Below are 26,062 nucleotides of genomic sequence, written 5' to 3' on the forward strand. Positions count from 1 at the left end.
CCCGACACTGTGGCAAAGTGGGTCCACTAAACCACATGCACCACCTGCAGACATGACAGTACCAGAGTACTTAGGACATATTTCACAAAAAAATAATAATTAAGGTCCATTTTCTCCTGTTACCCTTGTGAAAATGAAAAATTTAGGGCTGAAGTAATATTTTTGCTGCAAAAATGTAATTTTTCATTTTCATAACTCAACGTTATAAAGTTCTGTGAAGCACCTGTGGGGTCTAGGTGCTCACTACAGATCTAGATAAGATCCTTAAGGGGTGTATTTTCCAACTTTGCTCTTCCAAAAGTCAAACGGTCATTTTATCCAAACAGATAGGGTATTGGTGTACTCAGGAGAAATTGCACAACAAATTGTATGGTTCATTTTCTACTGTTAACCTTGTAAAAATGCTAAATTTCAGGCTAAATGAACATTTTGTTTGAAAAATGAAAATGTTCATTTTTTCCTTCCATTGCTTTAATTCCTGTGAAGCACCTAAAGGGTTAACAAACTTCTTGAATGTGATTTTCAGCTTTGATCTTATAGGCCCTTCAAAGTCACCTCAAACATGATGATGTCCATAAAAAAACAGTTTTGTAAATTTTGTTGAAAAGATGAGAAATTGCTGATAAACTTTTAACCCTTCTAACTTCCTATCCAAAAAACTATGTTTCAAAAATGATTCTGATAAAAAGCAGACCTATGGGAAATGTTATTTATTAATAATTTTGTAGAGCATGACTAACTGGTTTAGGATATAAAAATTCAAAGTTTGAAAAGTGTGAAAATTTCAACAATTTCACTAAAATTTCTACTTAAATGTATCAATAACAGGAAAGTGAAAACAGGCGTCAGGGGTTAAAATCCCACCAAGAACAATATCTGCAAGGAGTTTGTATGTTCTATCCATGTTTGAGTGGGTTTCCTGGTTCCTCCAGGTACTATGTTTTATCCATCCCACACTCCAAAGGCATGCTAATAGGGAATTTAGATTGTGAGTCTCAATGGGGAAGGTGATGATGTCTGTAAAGATCTGTGGAGTTAATGGCACTATTTAAGCAGGTAAAATAAATAAGGGAGATGAGATGACGTTATATGTTTTGGCTTAGGCAGACTTCACACTCGCGTTCTGGAGAGCTGCGGACGGCAGCCTACTTCCTCCGTGAAGCCCCGCCCACTGCCACGCCTCTTCCTTCAGCTCCACCTACATCTGCATGTTTTCTGCGTATCCTGTGTTTATCCAACATAGAGAGATGAAAGAACGACACCAGGGTCATATGCGCTATTTATATGGTGGATCCGTAAGTTAGACCAGCGTGCAGATTTGCAAAATAACGGGTAGTAGGTGCTCAGCATAAAACAATGAATGAATTAAATGGAAGTTGAAGAAGAAATGCGGCACTCACCCTTTTGCATAGATATCGTAGTCTTTATTGCACCATAAAAGGTTAAACGAATTCAGTCCATGGGAACGGCAGGTTTTCCGAGGGGTGCGGGGAGAAGAAAGTGGACGAAGGCCGTTTCGCGCACTAAGCACTTCAACGGGTCCAGGTCAATTCGTTTAACCTTTTATGGTACCCTATCTTTTACATTGGGTACGCAGGCCATGCGAATGTATGCGGATGCCTCCGCATGCGTCATCTTGACGCTGCGCTGACCTGCGTCAAACGCAACATGTTAGGATTTTGTTGCGGTCGGTGCAGCTTCAAAACGCCACATGCGGAGGCATCCGCATACATCCGCATGGCGTGCATAGGCATCCGCATACATCCGCATGGCGTGCGTACCCAATACCCAATGTTAAAGATAGGGTTCGCAGAATGCATGCAGACATAGACGGAGCTGAAGGAAGAGGCATAGCAGTGGGCGGGGCTTCACGGAGGAAGCAGGCTGCCGTCTGCGAGTGTGATGCTAGCCTTAGAGTAGGCGGCAGTAAGACATAAAACAGCTGTAGCCATTTAGCGCCACTTCTCATGACCATGCTTTCATGACCATGTTCTCTCTGTTTAACATTATGGCTGCAAAGTCCAGAATGCCAAATCACATTGATAGGATGGGAAAAAATAGAGTTTCTGTGTTCTCAAGTAGCTCATAAGGTGTATAATTCATTAACAAAATGTAAATGATTTGGTAATAATGAAGCATTTGTTGCATTTTAATCACATCCTGTATGACCCCACTCACTATAGGAAGGTCTTCACCTTTTTATATTCTGTGTTCCCCCTTCTCTATTTAGCATTCACTTCCATTCAGACAACTTTCATTTCTCTCCTACACAATGATGACATTTTACTGTGTCTTTATTACCTGGGCAGATATTTTGTATTTTGGAAATTAACTGCATTTACATATCAATTATACTATTCTTTATGTCTCATCTTTTCTATTAGGATTTCATAAAAGGAAGATGTCTAGTTCTTTATTAGCTTCATAAAGACAAGTAATTCCTATTAAAAAGCAACAAACTAGCAATTAAGCTGAGATATAATTGTATGTTTTAACAAAGGCAGCCACTATATATTCCCACAAAACATGTTGCTGGAGATTAGGAGCACAACTACTTAATTTGACAAGTTTTCTTTTCTCTTAAGCAGATAACCAATACACATTTAACACCCAGAAGGGTAATTTAGTGTAGAACCATACTGAATAGACTGATGTGACCACTAAGTTGATGCATGTTATGTCTGCTTCTATTGCTAGTGGAACGTTTATTATTCTTAGAAAAAGGCCATACAGTTAATTTGTGGCATTAGGTTTTTTTTTTCTTTTTAATCATACAGTATGTTTTCCTGTAAAAGTTTCTAGCAGACTGCAGGTTGTGCTCATGAGAATCAAACTCAATGTACAATATAAGGCTCTGTGCACATTGAGTCCAGTGGTGAAGCAAGTGGATTTGTGAACCCACTGTGCCACAGGGCCAGGCCTGCATAGGAAGGGGCGTAGATAAACAGCAACCAGGTGTTCACTGGAGCTCCTGATGGTGGAGACAGACTGGACTGCAGGTAGCCGCCAGGTACCACTCCTAGGCAGGTCCTGCAGCTACTGACCCTAGGGGTTAAGTTCAATGACACAGACTAGGTCTATGTTCAGACACACCGGTCTAGTATACTGGATCACGGACTGGCCACACACCAACCAGGGGACAAAGTTTAGGTCCTGGGCGCACTGTGACCAAGGGACTTCGGGAATAGGACTGGCTGCACTGGGACCAGGGGATTTTAGATTCAGGACTAGCCACACTACGACCAGGGGATTTCAGAAAAAAGACTGCCACCCAGGAATCAGGGAACAACATTCAGGATGCTGGCAGTATCGGGACCAGGGATACAGGTTCAGGACACTGGCTGCATCAGGACCAGAAATTCGGGTTCAGGACACTGGACGCACTATGAGCAGGGATTCGGGTTCAGGACACTGGCCGCATCGGGACCAGGAATTCGAGTTCAGGACACTGGCCGCACCAAGACCAGGGATTCGGGTTCAGGACACTGGCTGCATCGGGACCAGGGATTCGGGTTCAGGACACTGGCCGCATTGGGACCAGGAATTCAGGTTCTGGACACTGGCCGCACCAGAACCGGGGGACCTCACAACTGTGCTGGTAGAATACCACACTACATAATGACTAAATTCATTGTTTGGTAACTCCCTAAGGGAGAGAGAGTCTTATACAGGATGACTCCCAGCAATTGACTGAGAGCCATCCAGCAGGTGCCTTTCAGCAACTGGCTGAGGGGATTTTCCAAAATGTGCGTGCTGCTCCTTTAAGAGCACGCTGACACTAGGCGCACCACCTGGAACTGGGGAGGATACTACAGGGAGAAGCAGGGGATGCTCCAGGGATCACACTGTGGAGCGGTGAGTAAGCCGGCAACCCCTCATGGAGGGAGAAGGGGACACCATGCTTAGCGCTACACACATCAGAGTTTCTTTAAACTGTTCTGCCCCTTCATAGAAGCAAAACAATTATGACAGTGCCAGAGGCCATTGTATGCACCTACCAAAAGATGCCCAAGAAAGGACATGGGCGCTCATGGCTTATTGATGTGATTGGGGCCCAAAGCTGGGTCCATCCAACAGAAGATCTACTGTAGCCTAAAATTAAGCAAACCTTTTTTTGCTGGTTTTTACAGATTGGGGACATTGCCCATGCTGCCCACTGTCAAAAGTGTTAATCGCAGCTATGAGAGTGTGGTTCTCTGGGAAATGTTTCTACTGAGAAACATTGTGTCCGTGCAATTTGCTTGAATATGTGATTGCCCACATATACTACTTGTGTTCAAAGCCTTGGCTTGGTCTTAAGGTACCGTTACAATAAGCGACGCTCCAGTGATATAGACAATGATCCGACCTAAACTAGATCGCTGGAGCGTCGCTGTTAGGTCGCTGTAGAGACGTCAAACACAGCAGCTCCAGAACGATGCAGGAGTGATCCAGTGACGTAACGGCGACTCACTTATCGTTCACGCTCCATGTTAAAACATTGCTGACATCGTTGCTTTTGCTGTCAAACATGACGATACACGCCGATCTAGCGACCAAATAAGGTTCTAGACTTCTAGCTCCGACCAGCGATATAACAGCGGGATCCAGATCGCTGCTGCGAGTCAAACTCAACGAGATCGCTATCCAGGACGCTGCAACGTCACGGATCGTTGTCGTTCTCGTTGGAAAGTTGTTTAGTGTGAAGGTACCTTTAAACTTTGCAGATCCCTATCTAATTGAGCTAATATCGTGAAGACCGATATCTCTGTAGGATGCCTTAAGAGGTTGTGTGAAGCCGTTGTCTTGACAGGTCAAAGCTTTTTTTGTAGCCCAAAAGCTGGCCATAGAGGATTCTAGTGTCAGCCAACTTTTGTTTGGCAGATAGTTCTCTTTCCTGATTGTTGTGTACACAGTGCCAGCAGAAAAAAGGCATAGATGTTTACCTGCCCAGGCCTCCAGACAAAAGCACTAACAGGATGCAGTGGACCCATTTAACACAGGTGCAAAAATTCTGATGAGACAACCACTCACAAACTGCCAATCCATGGAGGTCGTGGTTGGCATATTAATGCACAAAAAAGGTCTGTATGCAGCGCGATTCACACACAGGCAATGCAGAGCATCTGGCTTACAGCCTATTGGTGACGACCATACTATTAGATTTGGCGGGCTGCCCAGTGCTATCCAAAATGCATCCCATGTGAACAGACACCACTGTTTACAGAGCCAAATGGGCCCAACTGCACCCTGAATAATAAAGCGTAAAAAAAACATACAAAAATATGTGAAGTATTAGTTGATATTATGGCCAAATTATGCAAGCGTGCAACCCGCGTCAAGGGTCCCCACGCTTGCGAGTCCTATCACTAATTCTATCACCAAGCAGTAAAAAAGAGGACTTGAAAATCCTCCAAAAAATTGAAAAATGAGCAGAAAAAAGGCAGAGATGTTTACCTGCCCAGACCTCCAGACAAATGCACTAACAGGATGCAGTGGACCCATTTAATACAGGTGTAAAAATGCCGATGAGACAACCACTCACAGCCTGCCAATCCATGAAGGGGGTGGTTGTTTGGCATATTAATGCACAAAAAAGGTCTGTATGCTCTTTTTTACTGTTTGGTGATAGAATTAGTGATAGGACTCGCAAGGGTGGAGACCCTTGACGCGGGTTGCGAACTTGCATATTTTGGCCATAACATCAACTAATACCTCACATATTTTTGTATGTGTTTTTTGCATGTTATTATTCAGGGTGCAGTTGGGCTCATTTGGCTCTGTAAACTCTGGTGTCTGTTTACGTGGGATGCATTTTGGATAGCACTGGGCAGCCCACCTTATCTAATAGTATAGGCTTTGCCAATAAGCTGTAAGCCAGATGCTCTGCATCGCCTTTGTGTGAACAGCGCCGCATACAGACCTTTTTGTGCATTAATATGCTAAACAACCACCCCCTCTATGGATTGGCAGGCTGTGAGTGGTTGTCTCATCTGCATTTTTGCACCTGTGTTAAATGGGTCCACTGCATCCTGATAGTGCATTTGTCTGGTGGCCTGGGCAGGTAAACGTCTCTGCCTTTTTTCTGCTGGTTTTCCAATTTTTTGGAGGATTTTCAAGTCCTCTTTTTTATTGCTTGGTGATAGTACACAGTGCCAGCCAGCACAGGACCCACCAGTAACATTGACTTCGGGGGCTCACTGATTTACTCTATGCAGATATTACATTACCCTCATTCACAAATTTGCATATGCATCTATATGATAAACTGGGTAGTTTGTGAAATGAATGATGAGGTCATGTCCTTTTCCGTACATAGTGAAACAAGTGTATTGTAACAGTTACTGTTTATACTGTATATAGATGAAGGGGGATCAACTCCTGCACAGGGGTCTGTTCTTCTGGGGGCCAGATCGAGCTTGACTATACGAGAAAGCCAAGCATTTTTTTTTCAATGGCGAGAGAGAGGAGGCTTGCCTTCCCTGGACTATGAAATTCCACCTACCCAATACGATCTGTCGAGGGTGAGTTGGGAGGCATATAAAGATCAGGTCATCGTACGGTCATGCCGAAATTGGTAGGAATGTCCAAATTTCATCTTATGTGCATGAGGGCCAAACTGGGATTTAAAAAATATTGGATAGGTGGTTTTAATGTTATGTGTATGTACATAAATATTTTTTTTTTATTTGTGTAGATGGATGTTGATGCACTTTAGTACCATACATTAGAAAATATCTGCATATTCGTTCAGTGGCGGCAGCTTTGTTTGTTGTCATCAGAGTAGGTTACTTTGGCAACCAATGGTTCAGCATGAAAGAGTCTTGTAAGTGGTATCATTGAGAAGCAATCTGTAGTTCAACACTTAGAATATGGCCTTTCTTCACAATTATTTTCTTGATTATAGTAGTTGCAATGATAACACTGGAGACATTCAGTTTGATGATAATGCTGATGCCACAAACATAATTACGCAGACACACAAGAGTTCTGTTTTCCTGTTTATTGTTATTGTTACTATGTGCCAGGATGTAGCAATGAACCTGAAATATTTTACTTGTTTTATGTAACCATGCTCATTATTCATTGTATTGTATTATAGAGCTAAGAAAAGTTATATCTGCAAAGATAAACTGGTAAAAGGTAATCAATTTTTCCAATATCATGGCGAGTTTCATTAAGAGCTTGCCTGCAAGAAGACGGAAAAGCTACAGAAAAACTCAGAGTGAACATGTTGGTGGCATGAATCAGTATGTATCGCCAAAGTTACTACTGATTTTGGGAGAGAGTGCTAGATTTCTATTGGCGAACAGGACTAACCACTCATTACAATTCATTTGTTTTGAGAAAGTCACATTCTGTCGAAGGCTAGAATATGATTATACTGTTTTGGTAATGAATGAAAAGAAATAATACTAATATGATTCACGTATGAGTCAGCTGTATTCATGAGGCCAGCACCCCACCCCCTCCTCAAAGATTGTAATCTACTAATATATCTGCCTATATACTCAGCACCTGTTAATTATTTGTGAAGAGGAGGAAATTTGTATGTGTAAAGGCACCAGACATAACGTAACCCTGTTTACACAGTTTTCTCCTGAAGTGTTGTGGACCTTCGTGTAAGGGATCATATACACAAGCTGATAATAGTTTAAACGGTGAATAATGCGATCGTAACTCACAACAAGCAAAGACGTCAGGCAAATGTTTATACAGGATGAGAATTGTGAATGAAGTGGTTGAATTGCGATCACTACATTGTAACATCGAATATCGCGCACCTGATTATCGGCCACTGTAAATTGGCAGGAAGTGAAACTATTTAGCTCAAATATATGTATTCATAAAAGTATTTTACAAACATTTATTTGATACTGAACCAAAAAATGTAGTTGAATTATTGATAAAATGCTTGATGATCCGTGTCACAGAGAATATGTACTCGTTCCAATACTCCAACTGCTACTGCCTCGGAACACGATCAACCAATCACCGAAAGCCAGATCTACTGTATTTAGTACTTGAATTTCTACTCCTACTTTTTACCGATGAACCCATTGAATGAGCGAACAATCTGCATTTACATCACTCAATTTTCGAAAGATGAATGAGAATTTTATTGTCCATCTAAGCTATTATATGCACAGAGAATGAGCAGGTCTTTAACTCATTAGTTTTCAGTTGATGGGTTGACCTATAGTTAACTCTTTGAAATGGATTGGCATAAAAACATCTATCAGACATTTAAACAGCTGTTGAGTAAGGGATATGGCGGGGACATGGGGCCTCAGAAGCAGCTGCAGGTTTCACATGATTCAATAAATGCAAGGAAAGACAAGAAATTCACAAGTGTCTCAAGTGTTCCTGGCCTAAAACAATGAAGCTTGTCATCAAGTTATCCAATAATCATTAGCAAGAAACCAATGATTTTTATCTTTCATTCATGACACAAACCTCAGTCACAATTTACAACATCTGCACATTATCTATTATGTTCATTATTGGACGACGGGATGGTCTGATACACATTGGTGTGAGCAACTGGCCCATTAAAGCATACTGCAGGCACTGATAGACATCTGGTTTGGTCATTCTAGAGGTATCTGAGGCTTTATCACTGTGTTGTTTTGTCTCCATGTTTGTTCATGACTTGTATTTGTCCTCCTTGTTTATCAAGGGGGGTGAGGATGTGGTAGACCTGATAGTTGAATGCCTGTCTGAAAAGACAGACTGATGGGATGGAGGACAAACGGAATCCAAAGTTGCCTACTTTGAACTCTTTGTCCCAATCAAAGGCTTTTTCAAGATTTCCATCTCAATCCCGTTTTTTATTCAGCAACATAGGCCCGGAACTTTATATCTCTTATTTGATATGGCGTTTCTGCACCCATTCCCATCCAATATGTAATGGATTTGTATGCCACAAGAATTCCATTTCTCTGTTCCTGGAAGGAAAAGCAGAGTGTGTTTGAATAATGTGTACAGTAACCTAGAAGAAAATAGAGAAATGGAACTCAAAAACTCAAGTATGAAGAGCCTCTGATATATTAAACAGGTTGGTATTCTGGATCAGTATAAGTATCACAATGCATATATAACACGCTATTTTCTTTTAAACCTGACTCTTTGATAGAACATCGACCTTCTCTGTGAATATTTGCCTCCAGAGGGCGATAACCTAATGCTATGTTGCCCATGATGTATGTATAAAATCTTCAACATTTTGAATCAATTCTACGTCTTATCTTTTTTTACCTTAATACTGCGTGTCAGATACAGCTATATACTGTATAAGGGTTGCCAACTAAAAATGTACAAAATACCACATATGCAGAGTATACAATGATTATTACAGATGAAAATCAATATTGTGAAATTGTCTACCTTTACTGGAACCTGAAAAAAGCTTCTCCTATCTTTCGTTAAAGGTCGGGTGGCAGTAATAGACATTAAGTAAGATAAAATGTGCCATTTGGCATTTACCTCCGAATAAACCTGATGATTCACTGTATGATCCTCTATCAGACACCGCATTAATCAGCCATCAGTGCATCATTTCCATCCAAACAAAGGCCAGCAAGTCCCTCAGAGCAAAGAGAAATCTCATTCCGTCAGTGTTTCCCACATATCTCTCCTGTGCAACCTTTAGTTAGATGGCCCATGGATTTCCCATACCATCTGAAGATATTGCCAAGATATTATGCATACTGTGTGCGAAAACTATCGGTGTGGATTTATTATTGCAGTGCTGAATGCCAGAATGGCTCACTTGGCATCTTTACGGCGCTCTAGAATAGATGGATAACTTACTTGTTAATTTGTTTTTATTGTTTTCTTTGCCGTTTTCTTTGCAGTGATCACCAACGCTGTGCTCGTGGCATACTTGAAGGTCATTGGGATAGATGGGAGCTAATATTTTCTGTGTTGCCCTTTGTAACTGAGTACATCTAGCTCAGCGTGACACTATTATTATCAATAAATATACAGTAAAGGGATTACCCGTTTTTTTTTTTTTTTTCAAGAAGTAGCCTGAAAGAAGGAAATGGTATACAATGAAAAAATAAGCTAAACTAAGAGAATCTTTCTGTGTCCATTTTACATGAATAGTACATATAATAATAACAAATAATCATTATTTTTATATAACATATTCCGCAGCTCTTTACAGTTTGCACACATTATCATCGCTGTCCCCGATGGGGCTCACAATCTAAATTCCCTATCAGTATGTCTTTGGAATGTGGGAGGAAACTGGAGAACCCGGAGGAAACCCACGCAAACACGGGGATAACATACAAACTCCTTGCAGATGTTGTCCTTGGTTGGATTTGAATCCAGGACTCCAGCGCTGCAAGGCTCCAGTGCTAACCAATGAGCCACCGTGCAGCCCAGATGTATGTTTGTGTATACAGCTTATATGTAGATGCATGTATCCTTATGGCTATAGAGTCCAAACATGCCTAGATGTAGTCAGATCCTGCTGTCATGTGTAACTCCAATACACGGGCCCTCTCTTCTTGCTGACCTACAGACCCAAGAATAGATGGAAGTAACACATGACTGTAGGATCTGACTCTACACAAGGTTTGTAATCTGTAATCTTGGATATATATATATGGGTCTACTTTACATTATTTGCCTACTCAAAACAGTAAACTAGTTATATTTCAGACTATTTGCAAAGTTGCTTAATTTTGTAATTCTAACTATTTAAAGCGCACTTTCCATATAGTTGATATTGATGGTCTATTCATTGGATAGGTCAATATCTGATCGGTGAGGGAGTGACAAACTGATCACTTGTTCCCATGTGTCAGACAGATGTGCTCAGTTGTAGCGCTCCATAGATCAACTGTATAGTGGCTTCGGCCAGATACTGCACTTCCGCTTCCTATTTTATCTGAGCACATCTGGTGGCTCCTGGTAATGGGAAGAGCTGATCATCCAGGGGTGATAGGTGTTGGACCCCCACTGATCAGATATTAATGACTATCTTAAGGATAGGCCATCAATATAAAAGTCCCGGACAACCCCTTTGAAGTTGTTGCATATTAGGTGTAGGTAGAAACAGACTATGAAATTTCAGGTGCCTATCAGTTCCATGAACTCACCATGTAATCACCCTGTTGCTGGCATTAGGAAGCTGTTGCTGTGTCTAACTAGATCCAGTATAGTCCTGCTAATGACCGCTATAACATGGCTGATTTCTTCTGGAACTTGGACTGCTGAGCCATGTGGAGAAGTACCCTATGATGCAATATATATATATATATATATATATATATATATATATATATATAATAACAACAAGGTCCCCTTAAGGTATTTTTTTGACCCTTGAGAAACAGACCATACTAACACAAAAGCAAGGAAAACACAAATACAAAAATATGCATAAAATATTCTGGCCAAAAATGATTGTCCTTTAGCATTCATTGTCATAACCCTGACAAAATTACTCTAAATAAACATGTAATTTTCCAAATAATGGTAGCAAATAAGGATCAGAAATAAGAAATCTATTTTATGGTAACACTATAAATGTACAAAAAGAGAAAATCATACTTTCATTAGTCTAAAAACTGAATAAAAGTGAAAATTTTAAGTATAATAATAAAAATTGGTCACAAAATACAACGCTGCAAAAATCAAATTGATAGCCCAACAAATATAAAAGGTATAGATAATAAACTAATGAATTCTAAATACTTCTATGCTGTCTGGTCCTCCAGGACCCAAATATTCGGTGTCTGAACCAGTGAAATAATTTGATTTGCTCAACTAAACAAACACTTTAGCACTGTCATTGCCCCTAATTACTGGAAGTATTTCTGTCCTGAGCGAGACACTCAGATTAGGGCGCACACTCATCAGCGGAAATAAAATCACTCCGATGTTGATCTAGAAAAGTAGGATGAGTGTCATGCGAGTACAATGTGCTTTTTCTCCCATAGTATTCGTATGACATGCATAATGTTTTTTTTTCATTTAAGTTATTATTCTACAATCATTTACACATCCATTTATAGTGTTCTATGCTACAGAATAGTAATGTATCAGATTGTACTTGTCTGATTTAACCGCGGATGAGTATGATCCCTAACAGCGACTTAAGATCCAGGAGAAGGTTGCTAATTTTGGTAGGGTTAAGAAGCTTTTTGTTTCACATCTGCAGAGACAGAGGTCAGTTTGTCCCTCTTGGATAACTGTATATTTGTAGCATAAGTACTTGATCTGACTGTAACATTGTCCTATGCCGTACATGTAGAGTATTTTCATCTGACAGACTATAGCAAAGCCGAGATCATTGCTATCATAAACATAACTGCAGTTGCCCATACACCTTAGAAATATCTATGTCTAAGGCATGAAAGGTTCTACGTATGTCATGTTTATCAATTTAAAAAAATGTTTAGTTGTAATTATTTGGCCATGATTAGTTACATTTGGACCATTCATTTTTATAGATGTCTTAAAGGGAATTTGTCAGCAGGTTTTTGTTATTAAATCTCATGGCAATATGAAGTAGGGGCTGAGACACAGATTTCAACGATGTGTCACTTAAGTGGCTGTGTGCTGTTGTTTCAATGCAATGAGTGCTTTATCAGCAGGAGATTGTCACTGCTGGACAAGGTGTCCTCCTGCATTCTGGTTCAACTCCACCCCAATCACTGATTAGCAGCTTATTATCAATATAAGATAGCAGAAAGCTGCTAATCAGTGGTGTGGACGGGATTAGCATTCTGAGATCAGCTGTCAGGTGACCTGGGACCAGGGGCTCCTTTCCTGTCTCTAACACTAGGGGCGCCTTGCTCCTTGGCATTCTTTAGATGGCGAAGATGCCGGGGCCTCCGCCCTTGCCTTATCTCCTAGGTTAGCCCTCCATCTGTGCCAATTAAGGGGAATTTGCCTAATGATGGGTTTTACCTACAACAGATCGTGAAAGGTACCATATATCGTGAATTAGAGGTTATTATTGTCACCTTAAGGATAGCTTTCCACAAACATATTCTCACAGTCCACATATGGACTGTAATGCCTGGACTGACTGCTCACTTCCCGACCTGAACATACAGCCTCAAGGACACACATCAGCCTTTAAGTTCGGGTCGAGAGTCCCTCCGCCAGACTGGGATTGCAGTCTGCATAAGACCATGAAATATGCTCGTGTGAACCTGGCCTTAGTTGTGGTTTCGCAGACCAATTTGCACAGAAAAGGATACATTTTATTTGTCAACAGACATAAAAAACTGTAAAATACTTATTACTATTAAAACTTATTAATACTTATTACATCAATAAATACCTTAACTCCTCTGTGAAAGTGATATTATGTGCAGTGAGTATAACTCCAGTATGACCCAGGTTCTCACCTCTCTAATATCCAGCCAATTCTTTACTATCTCATGCTCTGGCTGCTCCGACAATCATTGATAGTTTTTTCTTTGTATTCTAGATAACATCAAACGAAAAGCATTTAGACAGTATGAAGAATGACGGGAATCTTCTTATCCACACTCTTGAGAGACTCACTCAGGATTCCAGGTGAGTTCCCTGAGGCAAACAGGAATTTCCACACCTTAAAAAAGACAGCTTTATTTTACACATTAAGAATGTTTGTAATTGGTTTCCTTGTACCTGTATTAGACTTCACAGATAACATTTAGGAAGTTATTTTGTTCTGATTGAAAGGACATGATTACTTTTCATCTATGATTGATATCTATGGGGATTTGCTGGATAGCACCGACACGCAACAGATAAAACCTAAAATCAAAATATCACCAGTAAATACAAGTCTCCTCTATCACATGGTCACAAATCCCATTCAGCCATTTCTAGGTATTTTGAATTCTAGATGGAAACAAAATTTCTATTTTAAATTCCCTAACATATTATGCAGTACAACATCCTTTTTTATTATGATTCTGTACTATTGATGTTACCTACTTAAAAGGGCTTTTCCACAATTAAAGGATTAGTCCACTACCTGGACAAACCCTTTCTTAAAGGAACCTGTCATGTGAAAAAAACACTATTAACCTGCAGATATGGGGTTAATCTGCAGGTTAATAGCATTCTGAACCTGCCTGGTGCCCACACTTAGGGCCCTGCTGCCGGGAATAAATTAGCTTTATTATAGGGGTAGGTCCGGCGCGGTTTCGGTCACCGCTCTGTGTATAGAGAGTGGCCTCAGCACTGACTGACTGCCGAATCTAATGCTGAGCTTGCTTGCAGTCAGTGACAGGAGGGCAGTAACAGCCACCGCTGTCTATACACTGAGCGGTGACTGAAACTGTGCCGGCGCCACCCCTATGACTAGAAGCCGAACGCTGCCCAGAAGAATAAAGTTCATCTCCCGGCAGCTGGGCTCTAAATGCTGACACCGAGCTGGTCCTGGATGCTATCAACCTGCAGATTAACCACATATCTGCAGGTAAATAGTATTTTTTCAAATGACTAGTTCCCTTTAAATGCTTTATTTGACTGTTTAAAAGAAAATGTACTCACCTAGTTCACTCTGCCGCCATTCCATTGATGTCGGTGTGGGCCTCCACATAACAGTGTCACACAAGCACTGCAGCCTATGAGCGGCAACTAATTGGCTGCAGCACTTGCACTTACAGGTGCTTCCCACAAAATTAGAATATCATCAAAAAGTTAATTTATTTCACTTCTTCAACAAAAAGTGAAACTCATATAGTCATTACAAACTGAGTGATCTATTTGAAGTGTTTTTTTCTGCTAATGTTGATGATTATGGCTTACAGCCAATTAAACCCCAAAAGTCATTATTTCAGTAAATTAGAATACTTTATAACACAGCTTGAAAAATGATTTTAAAATCCGAAATGTTGGCCTACTGAAATGTATGTTCAATAAATGCACTCAGTACTTGGTTGGGGCTCCTTTTGGATCAATAACTGCATCAATGCAGTGTGATATGGAGGTGATCAGCCTGTGGCACTGCTGAGGTGTTATGGAAGCCTAGGTTGCTTTGATAGCAGCCTTCAGCTCATCTGCATTATTGGGTCTGGTGTCTCATCTTCCTCTTGACAATACCCCATAGATTATGGGGTTAAGGTCAGGCGAGTTTGTTGGCCATTCATGCTCAGTGATACTATTGTTTTTAAACCAGATATTGGTACTTTTAGCAGTTTGGACAGGTGTCAAGTCCTGCTGTAGAATGAAATTTTCATCTCCAAAAAGCTTGTCGGCAGAGGGAAGCATGAAGGGCTGTAAAATTTCCTATTAGACGGCTTCGCTGACCTTGGTCTTGATAAAACATAGTGGACCTACACCAGCAAATGTCATGGCTCCCCAAACCATCACTGATTGTGAAAACATCACACTAGACCTCAAACAGCTTAGATTGTGGCCTCTCCACTCTTCCTCCAGACTCTGGGACCTTGATTTTCAAATGAAATGCAAAATTTACTTTCATCTGAAAACAACACCTTGGACCGTGGAGCAACAGTCCAGTTCTTTTTCTGCTTGGCTCAGGTAAGACACTTCTGGCGTTGTCTATTGGCCATGAGTGGCTTGACACAAGGAATGGACACTTGTAGCTCATGTCCTGGATACATCTGTGTGGGGTGGCTCTTGAAGCAATGAATCCAGCAGCAGTCCACTCCTTGTGAATCTTTTTCTAACACACTTTTTCCTTCCACACTTCTTTCCATTAATATGCTTGGATACAGCACTCTGTGAACAGCCAGCTTCTTTAGCAATTACCTTTTCTGGCTTACCCTCCTTGTGGAGTGTATCAACGCCTGCCTTCGGGACATCTGTCAAGTCAGCAGTCTTCCCCATGATTGTGGAGCCTACTGAAACAAATTAAGGGACCTTTTTAAACACTTAGGAAGACTTTACAGGTGTGTTTTTTATTAATTATTCTAATTTACTGAGATAATGACTTTTGGGTTTTCATTGACTGTAAGCCATAATCATCAACATTAACAGAAATAAACACTTGAAATAGATCACTCTGTTTGTAATGACTATATAATATATGCGTTTCACTTTTTGTATTGAAGAACAGAAATAAATTAACTTTTTGATTATATTCTAATTTTGTGAGAACCACCTGTATCTTTAAAAAACTATTATGTCCAGGGGGGCTGTGAGCATTGCAACCCATTAGTGGCCACTGATTGGCTGCTTCGCTCACATGGCATAACAATGTCACATGAGTACTGGAGACCTGGCGCGTACATTGCTGAACGATGTCAGTGAGAAAGGTGAGAACTTGTTGTTTATTTCTTTTTTTAAAAGGTGGAAAGCAATATTTCAGTAAGAGTTTTCCAAGTACTGGACGGACACTTTAATTATTATTAGATTCCTGTCTTGTCCAGTGTAAAAATGAAATAATGGGCAGGATTTACCAGCTACAGCTCCAGTGCTGCCTCTTCAGGATTGCCCTTGGTCATTGATGACATGCTACCTGGGTGTCGTCATGACTACAGGTAATACCACTGAGCCCACTGATTGGCTGCAGGTGGTCACATGCGCTTTAATTGTGATGTCACCACTGCAGCCATTCAACAAAGACCAGTGGCAGCGGTAAAGATTATGTGCTGCACCTGCAGTGAGTGATTACTGCTTATTTTGTGATTTTAGTAGTGGACAAGCCAGGGTTTTCTTGCTATTCATGTTACTTACCAATGATAAGAAATAATTCAGATTTATATTGTATGGAAATAGAGGCATCCGTCAATCTTTGACAGTCTGCAGATTTCTAGTAAGGACAGGTCCATATTTCATATATGTAAAACACATCTTAACAGAGAAGTGAGGATGTATATGAGGTGCATGCATAAGCAGGCTGCAGAAAATGGATCTATAATTCTATTACTATTTGTACTAGTCTGAACATAACATCTATGTGGAACAGGAATATGACAAGAACCAGGAACAGCTGGACAACAACCCTTATATTCTACTGTTCTCCCAAATCTCTCACTGGGCAGTGGGGGTATTCATCCCTTCACGGACAGCTTCCCGAAAGCAAAAAGCTGTTGGCCAAACAAATGTTCAAGCTCTAAAGTGGGCAGATGTTGCCTTTATTTTATTCCTGCTGCTCCCCCAAGTATTCCATATTTTGTTTGTCTAATAGTTATGGTCTTTACAAGGGGACTTTGCTCACAGGGTAATAATGCAGAATATCCCTAAAGACACAAATGCCCCCTTGGAAAAGACCATAAAAATTAGCTCCAAATAATTAAGCCCTTATGTCTGTAACCGTGTGGTGGGTTTATAGAATGGAAAAAAGCAGACAGAATACACAGGGGAGCAGCGAGAATAAAACAACATAAAAATGTGCCACTTTAGACCTGGTGACAGCTCTTTCTTATGGAACGTTCGGGGTTTCTTTTACGTCTCACCTCCCATTGTTTTCAATGAGAGATCGGCACTACAGCTCTTACAGCTGCGGATTTTACCGGCAGTTTTTAAAAAGGGACATGTCAAATATTGATGCAGGTTCCTACATGGATAAATGGCGCTGAACACGACAGGGTTTTTTGCCATAGAAAAAACGTGGTGTGAATTTTATATTTAATGTGTACGGGTAGTGCGAGTGTGGCCTGGTTCAGAAGTTTACTAGTGGAAAATGCTGATTTAACTGCACAGGAAAAAGCATTTACTGAGCAGGAATTTCTAACATTCCCGTAACACTTCACAACTGACTGATGCTGCAAATACAGCAGCTGCATCACAAGGCCAGCCTAACCTCACGTACAGATCAATATGGAGTCCTATGGTCAGATCTCCCAGCCATTGCTGAATATAATCCATCCAGTGTGGCCTGCGCCTGACATATGGTACAACAGCCAGAAGTCCTCACAACTCTTATTACAAGTTCAAACAATCTTTGTCTTCTCTCTTCATTTGTGTATCGGCCTCCAATCCACACTACAAGCTTCTCATATTGCCTCCCCTCCTCCTCTCTCCACCCTGTGCTTGTATGGCTGGGCTCCCCCTTCCCCCGCCGGGCCCGCTTAGCTTTGATGTATACTGTGGTGTGGGCGGCTGCAGAATTACACAACTTTTTTAGTTTCTCTTCTCTTTGACTCACATAGTGAGTGGCCTTTTGTTCACTGCCAGCCCACATGCAGGATTCTGTATAGAATTTATCCAGATATTTTACAATGCCAATAAGTTCAATTTTTAGTTTTATTTTTTTCTACATGTCACCAAGTTCAATGGCGTCAATACATATATAGCAAAGGTGCGGTGCGTAGATATAAAATGTGTGATGTGTTTATTATTGAAGATTTTTTTACCACTAAACATTAAGTTTATTAATAATAATAATCTTTATATAGCGCCAACGTATACCGCAGCGCTTTACAATTCAACAGTGGTGAGAGGCAAAGATTTTGTATCTTATTTAAAAAATATAATCACATATTATTGTATGTTGCATGCCTCGATTTGCTGTTCAATGCTCCAGTCATCAACTTGCACTGGCTTCTGCTAAATGCCGTGAGTCCGCAGTCCAATAGTATGTATCGCCTGTTATAGCTGTACAGTCCATCCAGCGGCTCAAAAATATATACAGTATAGTTGTTATTTTTTGGGGGGGAAACTACATCAGTAATCTAAAAATGTAGTTTGAGGGAGGAATCTTATTCTTTTGACTCATATGACTTTAAACATAAAGATACCCTCCCGAATTGTAAAGTTATATGTAACAATATCAATGACAGTAGTGTGCAATTTCATCAAAAGACCTCCTAAAACATAATTATAGACAGAGGTCACACTGCAACAGGGAAATAATACTCCTCTTAGCAGTATTTTAAAAGGAGAGTGGATATCATTCTAAACTGACATTGCTCACACTGCAAGTCTGGCTCCATATTAATCCGTATACTACAGTGTGTGTATATATGTACACTACCATTCAAAAGTTTAGGGTCACCCAGACAATTTTGTGTTTTCCATGAAAACTCATACTTTTATTAATAAAATAAGTTGCCAAATGAGTTGAAAATCTAGTCCAGACATTGACAAGGTTCAAAAAAAAGATTTTTATTTGAAATAATAATTTTCTCCTTCTAACTTTGCTTTTGTCAAAGAATGCTCCCTTTGCAGCAATTCCAGCATTGCAGACCTTTGGCATTCTAGCAGTTAATTTGCTGAGGTAATCTGGAGAAATTTCACCCCATACTTCCAGAAGCCCCTCCCACAAGTTGGTTTGGCTTGATGGGCACTTTTTGCAGATCATACGGTCAAGCTGCTCCCACAACAGCTCAATGGGGTTGAGATCTGGTGACTGCGCTGGCCACTCCATTACAGAAAGAATACCAGCTGCCTGCTTTTTCCCTAAATAGTTCTTGCATAATTTGGAGGTGTGCTTTGGGTCATTGTCCTGTTGTAGGATGAAATTGGCTCCAATCAAGCGCTGTCCAGAGGGTATGACATGGCATTGCAAAATGGAGTGATAGCCTTCCTTATTCAAAATCCCTTTTACCTTGTACAAATCTCCCACTTTACCAGCACCAAAGCAACCCCAGACCATCACATTACCTCCACCATGCTTGACAGATGAAGTAAGGCACTCTTCCAGCATCTTTTCAGTTGCTCTGTGTCTCACAAATGTCCTGTGTGATCCAAACACCTCAAACTTGGATTCATCTGTCCATAACACTTTTTTCCAATCTTCCTCTCTCCAATGCCTGTGTTCTTTTGCCCATATTAATCTTTTCCTTTTATTAGCCAGTCTCAGATATGGCTTTTTCTTTGCCACTCTGCCCTGGTCAGCATCCCGGAGTCGCCTCTTCACTATAGACGTTGACACTGGTGTTTTGCTTGTACTATTTAATAAAGCTGCCAGTTGAGGACCTGTGAAGAGTCGATTTATCAAACTTCAGACTCTAATGTACTTGTCTTGTTGCTTAGTTTTGCAGCGAGGCCTCCAACTTCTCTTTATACTCTGGTTAGAGCCTGTTTGTGCTCTCATCTGAAAGAAAGTAGTACACATCGTTGTAGGAAATCTTCAGTTTCTTGGCAATTTCTTGCATGGAATAGCCTTCATTTCTAAGAACAAGATTGGACTGTCGAGTTTCATGTGAAAGTTCTTTTTTTCGGGCCATTTCGAGAGTTTAATGGAACCAACAAATGTAATGCTCCAGATTCTCAACTAGCTCAAAGGAAGGTCAGGTTTATAAGTTCTCTAATCAGCCAAACTGTTTTCAGCTGTGCTAACATACTTGCACAAGGGTTTTCAATGGTATTCTAACCATCCATTAGCCTTCTTACACAGTTAGCAAACACAAAGTACCATCAGAACACTGGAGTGATGGTTGTTAGAAATGGGCCTCTATACACCTGAAGATATTGCATTACAAACCAGATGTTTGCAGCTAGAATAGTCATTTACCACATTAACAATGTATAGAGTGTATTTCTGAATCATTAAATGTTAGCTTCATTGGAAAAAACTGTGCTTTTCTTGCAAAAAGAAGGAAATTTCTAAGTGACCCTAAACTTTTGAATGGTAGTGTATGTATGTATGTATGTATGTATATATCCATACTACTCCATAGTACAACCCCAAGAACACTATACCAACCATGAAGCATGATGGGGAAACATCATACTTTGGGGGTACTGTTCTGCAAAGAGGACAGGACGGCTGCACCATATTGAAGGGCAGATGGATGGGGTCATATATCTCGAGATTTTGGCCAACAACTTCTCTCCCTCAGTAAGAGCATTGAAGATAGGTCATGGCTAGGTATTCCAGCAAAACAATGACCCAAAACACACAGCCAGGGCAACTGATAAGTGGCTCCATAAGAAGCATTTCAAGGAGTGGCCTAGCCAGTCTTCAGACCTGAACCCAATAGAAAATCTTTGCAGGGAGCTGAAACTTAGTATTGCCCAGAGACAGCCCCGAAATGTAAAAGATCTAGAAAAGATATGTATGGAGGAGTGGTCCATATTCCCTGCTGCAGTATGTGCAAACTTGGTCAGGGACTACAGGAAAGGTCTGACCTCTTTAATTGCAAACAAAGGTTTCAGTACCAAATATTAAGTTCTGTTTTTCTATTGTATCAAATACTTATTTGATGCATTAAAATTCAAATTAATTATGTAAAAATAAAACAATGTGATTTTCTGGATTTTTTTTAAGATTCTGTCTCACAGTTGAAGTGTAAGGCCTGCGTCACACTCAGCGTATGAAAATACGGTCCGTATTTTATGGCCGTAATATGCAGAAATGTTCCAAAAATAGTGATCCGTATGTCATCCGTAGGCAGGGTGTGTCAGCGTATTTTGCGCATGGCATCCTCCATATGTAATCCATATGGCATCCGTACTGCGATATTTTCTCGCAGGCTTGCAAAACCGACATCTAATGGATTTATGTGCTCAAATGTTCGTTAAAACATATATACAGTATGTATATATATATATATATATATATATATATATATATATATATATATATATATATATACAGTTAGGTCCATATATATTTGGACAGAGACAACATTTTTCTAATTTTGGTTATAGACTTTACCACAATGAATTTTAAACAAAACAATTCAGATGCAGTTGAAGTTCAGACTTTCAGCTTTCATTTGAGGGTATCCACATTAAAAATGGATGAAGGGTTTAGGAGTTTCAGCTCCTTAACATGTGCCACCCTCTTTTTAAAGGGACCAAAAGTAATTGGACAGATTCAATAATTTTAAATAAAATGTTCATTTTTAGTACTTGGTTGAAAACCCTTTGTTGGCAATGACTGCCTGAAGTCTTGAACTCATGGAGATCACCAGACGCTGTGTTCCTCCTTTTTGTTGCTCTGCTAGGCCTTCAATGCAGTGGTTTTCAGTTGCTGTTTGTTTGTGGGCCTTTCTGTCTGAAGTTTAGTCTTTAACAAGTGAAATCCATGCTCAATTGGGTTGAGATCAGGTGACTGACTTGGCCATTCAAGAATATTCCACTTCTTTGCTTTAATAAACTCCTGGGTTGCTTTGGCTTCATGTTTTGGGTCATTGTCCATCTGTAGTATGAAACGACGACCAATTAGTTTGGCTGCATTTGGCTGGATCTGAGCACACAGTGTGGCTCTGAATACCACAGAATTCATTCGGCTGCTTCTGTCCTGTGTCACATCATCAATAAACACTAGTGACCCAGTGCCACTGGCAGCCATGCATGCCCAAGCCATCATACTGCCTCCGCCGTGTTTTACAGATGATGTGGTATGCTTTGGATCATGAGCTGTACCACGCCTTTGCGTATATACTTTTCTCTTTCCATCATTCTGGTAGAGGTTGATCTTGGTTTCATCTGTCCAAAGAATGTTCTTCCAGAACTGTGCTGGCTTTTTTAGCTGTTTTTTAGCAAAGTCCAGTCTAGCCTTTTTATTCTTGATGCTTATGAGTGGCTTGCACCGTGCAGTTAACCCTCTTTATTTACTTTCATGCAGTCTTCTCTTTATGGCAGGCTTGGATATTGATACGCCTACCTCCTGGAGAGTGTTGTTCACTTGGTTGGCTGTTGTGAAGGGGTTTCTCTTCACCATGGAGATTATTCTGCAATCATCCACCACTGTTGTCTTCCGTGGGCGCCCAGGTCTTTTTGCATTGATGAGTTAATTAGTGCTTTCTTTCTTTGTCAGGATATACCAAACTGTAGATTATGCCACTTCTAATATTGTAGCAATTTCTTGGATGGGTTTTTTCTGTTTTCGCAGCTTAAGGATGGCTTGTTTCACCTGCATGGAGAGCTCCTTTGACCGCATGTTTACTTCACAACAAAACCTTCCAAATGCAAGCACCACACCTCAAATCAACTACAGGCCTTTTATCTGCTTAATTGAGAATGACATAACGAAGGGATTGCCCACATCTGTCCATGAAATAGCCTTGGAGTCAATTGTCCAATTACTTTTGGTCCCTTTAAAAACAGGGTGGCACATGTTAAGGAGCTGAAACCCCTAAACCCTTCATCCAATTTTAATGTGGATACCCTCAAATGAAAGCTGAAAGTCTGAACTTCAACTGCATCTGAATTGTTTTGTTTAAAATTCATTGTGGTAATGTCTATAACAAAAATTAGAAAAATGTTGTCTCTGTCCAAATATATATGGACCTAACTGTATATGTCATTGAGACACATATATATATATATATATATATATATATATATATATATATATATATATATATTCTGTATTTATATTTAATTCAGCGCGAGATATGTGAAAAGCCGGTAATTCAATTGCCGGCTTTTCATTTCTCCTTCCCAAACCCGACATGATATGAGACATGGTTTACATACAGTAAACCATCTCATATCCCTTTTTTTTTTTTTTTTGCTTATTCCACACTCCTAATGTTAGTAGTGTGTATGTGCAAAATGTGGGCACTCTAGCTTGTAAAATAAAGGGTTAAATGGTGGAAAAAATTGGCGTGGGCTCCCGCGCAATTTTCTCCGCCAGAGTGGTAAAGCCAGTGACTGAGGGCAGATATTAATAGCCTAGAGAGGGCCCATGGTTATTGGCCCCCCTGGCTACAAACATCTGCCCCCAGCCACCCCAGAAAATTATACTGGTAATCCACCTGATGACCCTCGTCCTGTAACAAAGGAAAAATAAAAACTCAACAATATCTCATACCTTTCGACGCTCAGGTCAAGTCCCACGAAGTAAATCCATCTGAAGGGGTTAAATCATTTTACAGCCAGGAGCTGTGCTAAAGCAGTGCTCGTGGCTGTAAAACCCCGGGAATGAATGGATTGCAGGGGAATGACCTGTAGTTGCCTTGAGTTGCGGTGAGGCGCCCTCTGCTGGATGTCCTCATGAACTGGAGCCTGGTAAAAGTTCCCACACTCGAGTTCATATAAGGACATCCAGCAGAGGGCGCCTCACCGCAACTCAAGGTAACTACAGGTCATTCCCCTGCAATCCATTCATTCCCCGGGGTTTTACAGCCACGAGCACTGCTTTAGCACAGCTCCTGGCTGTAAAATGATTTAACCCCTTCAGATGGATTTACTTCGTGGGACTTGACCTGAGCATCGGAAGGTATGAGATATTGTTGTTTTTTTATTTTTCCTTTGTTACAGAACGAGGGTCATCAGGTGGATTACCAGTATAATAAAATATTACAACAACCTGTGTCTTTATTTCATTAAAATACTTGTAAATAATGTGTGTGTGTTTTATTAACCATTTCGTACTATTGGATTAATAATGGATAGGTGTCATAATTGACGCCTCTACATTATTAATCTGGCTTAATGTCACCTTACAATAGCAAGGTGACATTAACCCTTCATTACCCCATATCCCACCGCTACACGGGAATGGGAAGAGAGAGGCATCTTCCAGATGTGCCTTTTCTGGGGTGGCTGGGGGCAGATGTTTTTAGCCAGGGGGGGGCCAATAACCATGGACCCTCTCTAGGCTATTAATATCTGCCCTCAGTCACTGGCTTTACCACTCTGGCGGAGAAAATTGCGCGGGAGCCCACGCCAATTTTTTCCGCGATTTAACCCTTTATTTTACAAGCTACAGTGCCCAAATTTTGCACATACACACTACTAACATTAGTAGTGTGGAATATGCAAAAAAAAAAGGGATATGAGATGGTTTACTGTATGTAAACCATGTCTCATACCATGTCGGGTTTGTGAAGGAGAAATGAAAAGCCAGCAATTGAATTACCGGCTTTTCTATAGAACATTGCTGCGTATTTCTCGCAAGTCACACTGCTGGTCCTTGTGTAATCCGTATTTTTCTCGCCCCCATAGACTTTCATTGGCGATTTTTTTGCGCAATACGGTGACAAACGCAGCATGCTGCGATTTTGTACGGCCGTAGAAGACTGTATAATACGGATCCGTAAAATACGGCTGATAGGAGCTGGGCCATAGAGAATCATTGGGCCGTGTGTTATGCGTATTTTACGGGTGTATTTTCTGCGCTCATACGTCCGTAAAACTCGCCAGTGTGACGCCGGCCTGAGAATATAAAAAAATCTGATACTCTAAAAAAAATTTTTTGCAATCAGTTTATTCAAATTAAGCGATCCCAATATCTTGTGTGATGTTTTGGTCTTACCATCAGGCCTTTGTCAGAATGGGATAAAACAAAGAAAAAACAGTATACAAACATAATTAAACCTAATCGGCCAAAAACAAGTGAAGAAGCAAATCACAGAAGAAGCAATACATGATAGGTTAATACATGCAAGAAGTATACAGATCATACGTAAATGTCACGGTGATAGAAGCAGAGGCGAGATAGGACAATATGGTTCAGTATATATCATTTTATAGATATAGCACCAGGAGGCATGGAGGTACAATAATAAGAGATATTCCAAAAAATAAAATATGCATTTTTTTTGTACATTTTTTGAAGAGGCTGTTTTTGTTTTGTTTTTTTTTTTTAAACAAAAAAGAGAATAATAATGAAAAAAGAAAAATGAAGAAAAATAAAAATGAAAGTAAATAAAATGATACATGACCTACAATGGTAGTGGCCACAAATGGTAATATTCATAGTGAGAGAGATAAAAATAGCTGTGTGCTTACCAGGATATATTGGGATGTGGATGTAGGGTAATAAAAGTATGTAGAACGCTAAATGAGAAAAAAAAAATTAAGTGGCCTCTCCATTCTTTGTAGGTGGGAAAACTTGCAAAATCGGCAGTGTATCAAATACTTATGTTCCCCATTGTATGTATACTGTATATCCATATTACTCCATATACTATAGTGTATGTATGTATATACAGTTGAAACTAGAAGTTCACATTACATTATATAAAAAGACACATACATGTTTTTCTCAATATCTGATGTGAAATCAGAATAAACCTTTCCCATTTTAGGTCAATTAGGTATACCATAATTATTAATATTTGACAAATGCCAGATTAATGAGAGAGAGAATGTTTTAAGGCATTTTTATTACCTTATTTTTCGGACTATAAGACACACCTCGGTTTTAGAGGAGGAAATTAGAAAAAAAACATTGAAGCAAAAAATTTGGTAAATTCTATACTTAATATCCCCCATCCTGGTATGCATGGCCCCATCCTTATCCTGGTGT

At 40.2% G+C, this 26,062-nt stretch overlaps 1 protein-coding gene across 2 annotated transcripts in view; it reads left to right on the top strand.

Moving 5' to 3' along the window:
- The window catches only part of ULK4 (unc-51 like kinase 4), a 1,043,381-nt gene that overhangs the window by 936,734 nt on the left and 80,585 nt on the right, over positions 1-26,062 (top strand). For both annotated transcript variants that reach the window (XM_077269069.1, XM_077269068.1), the window contains exon 36: positions 13,439-13,527. In XM_077269069.1, the coding sequence (XP_077125184.1) occupies positions 13,439-13,527 (89 nt within the window). The remainder of the gene's footprint in view (positions 1-13,438; positions 13,528-26,062) is intronic.

The sequence above is a fragment of the Ranitomeya variabilis genome, chromosome 6 (genome assembly GCF_051348905.1).
Source record: "Ranitomeya variabilis isolate aRanVar5 chromosome 6, aRanVar5.hap1, whole genome shotgun sequence".
In the NCBI taxonomy this organism is placed as follows: Eukaryota; Metazoa; Chordata; class Amphibia; order Anura; family Dendrobatidae; genus Ranitomeya; species Ranitomeya variabilis.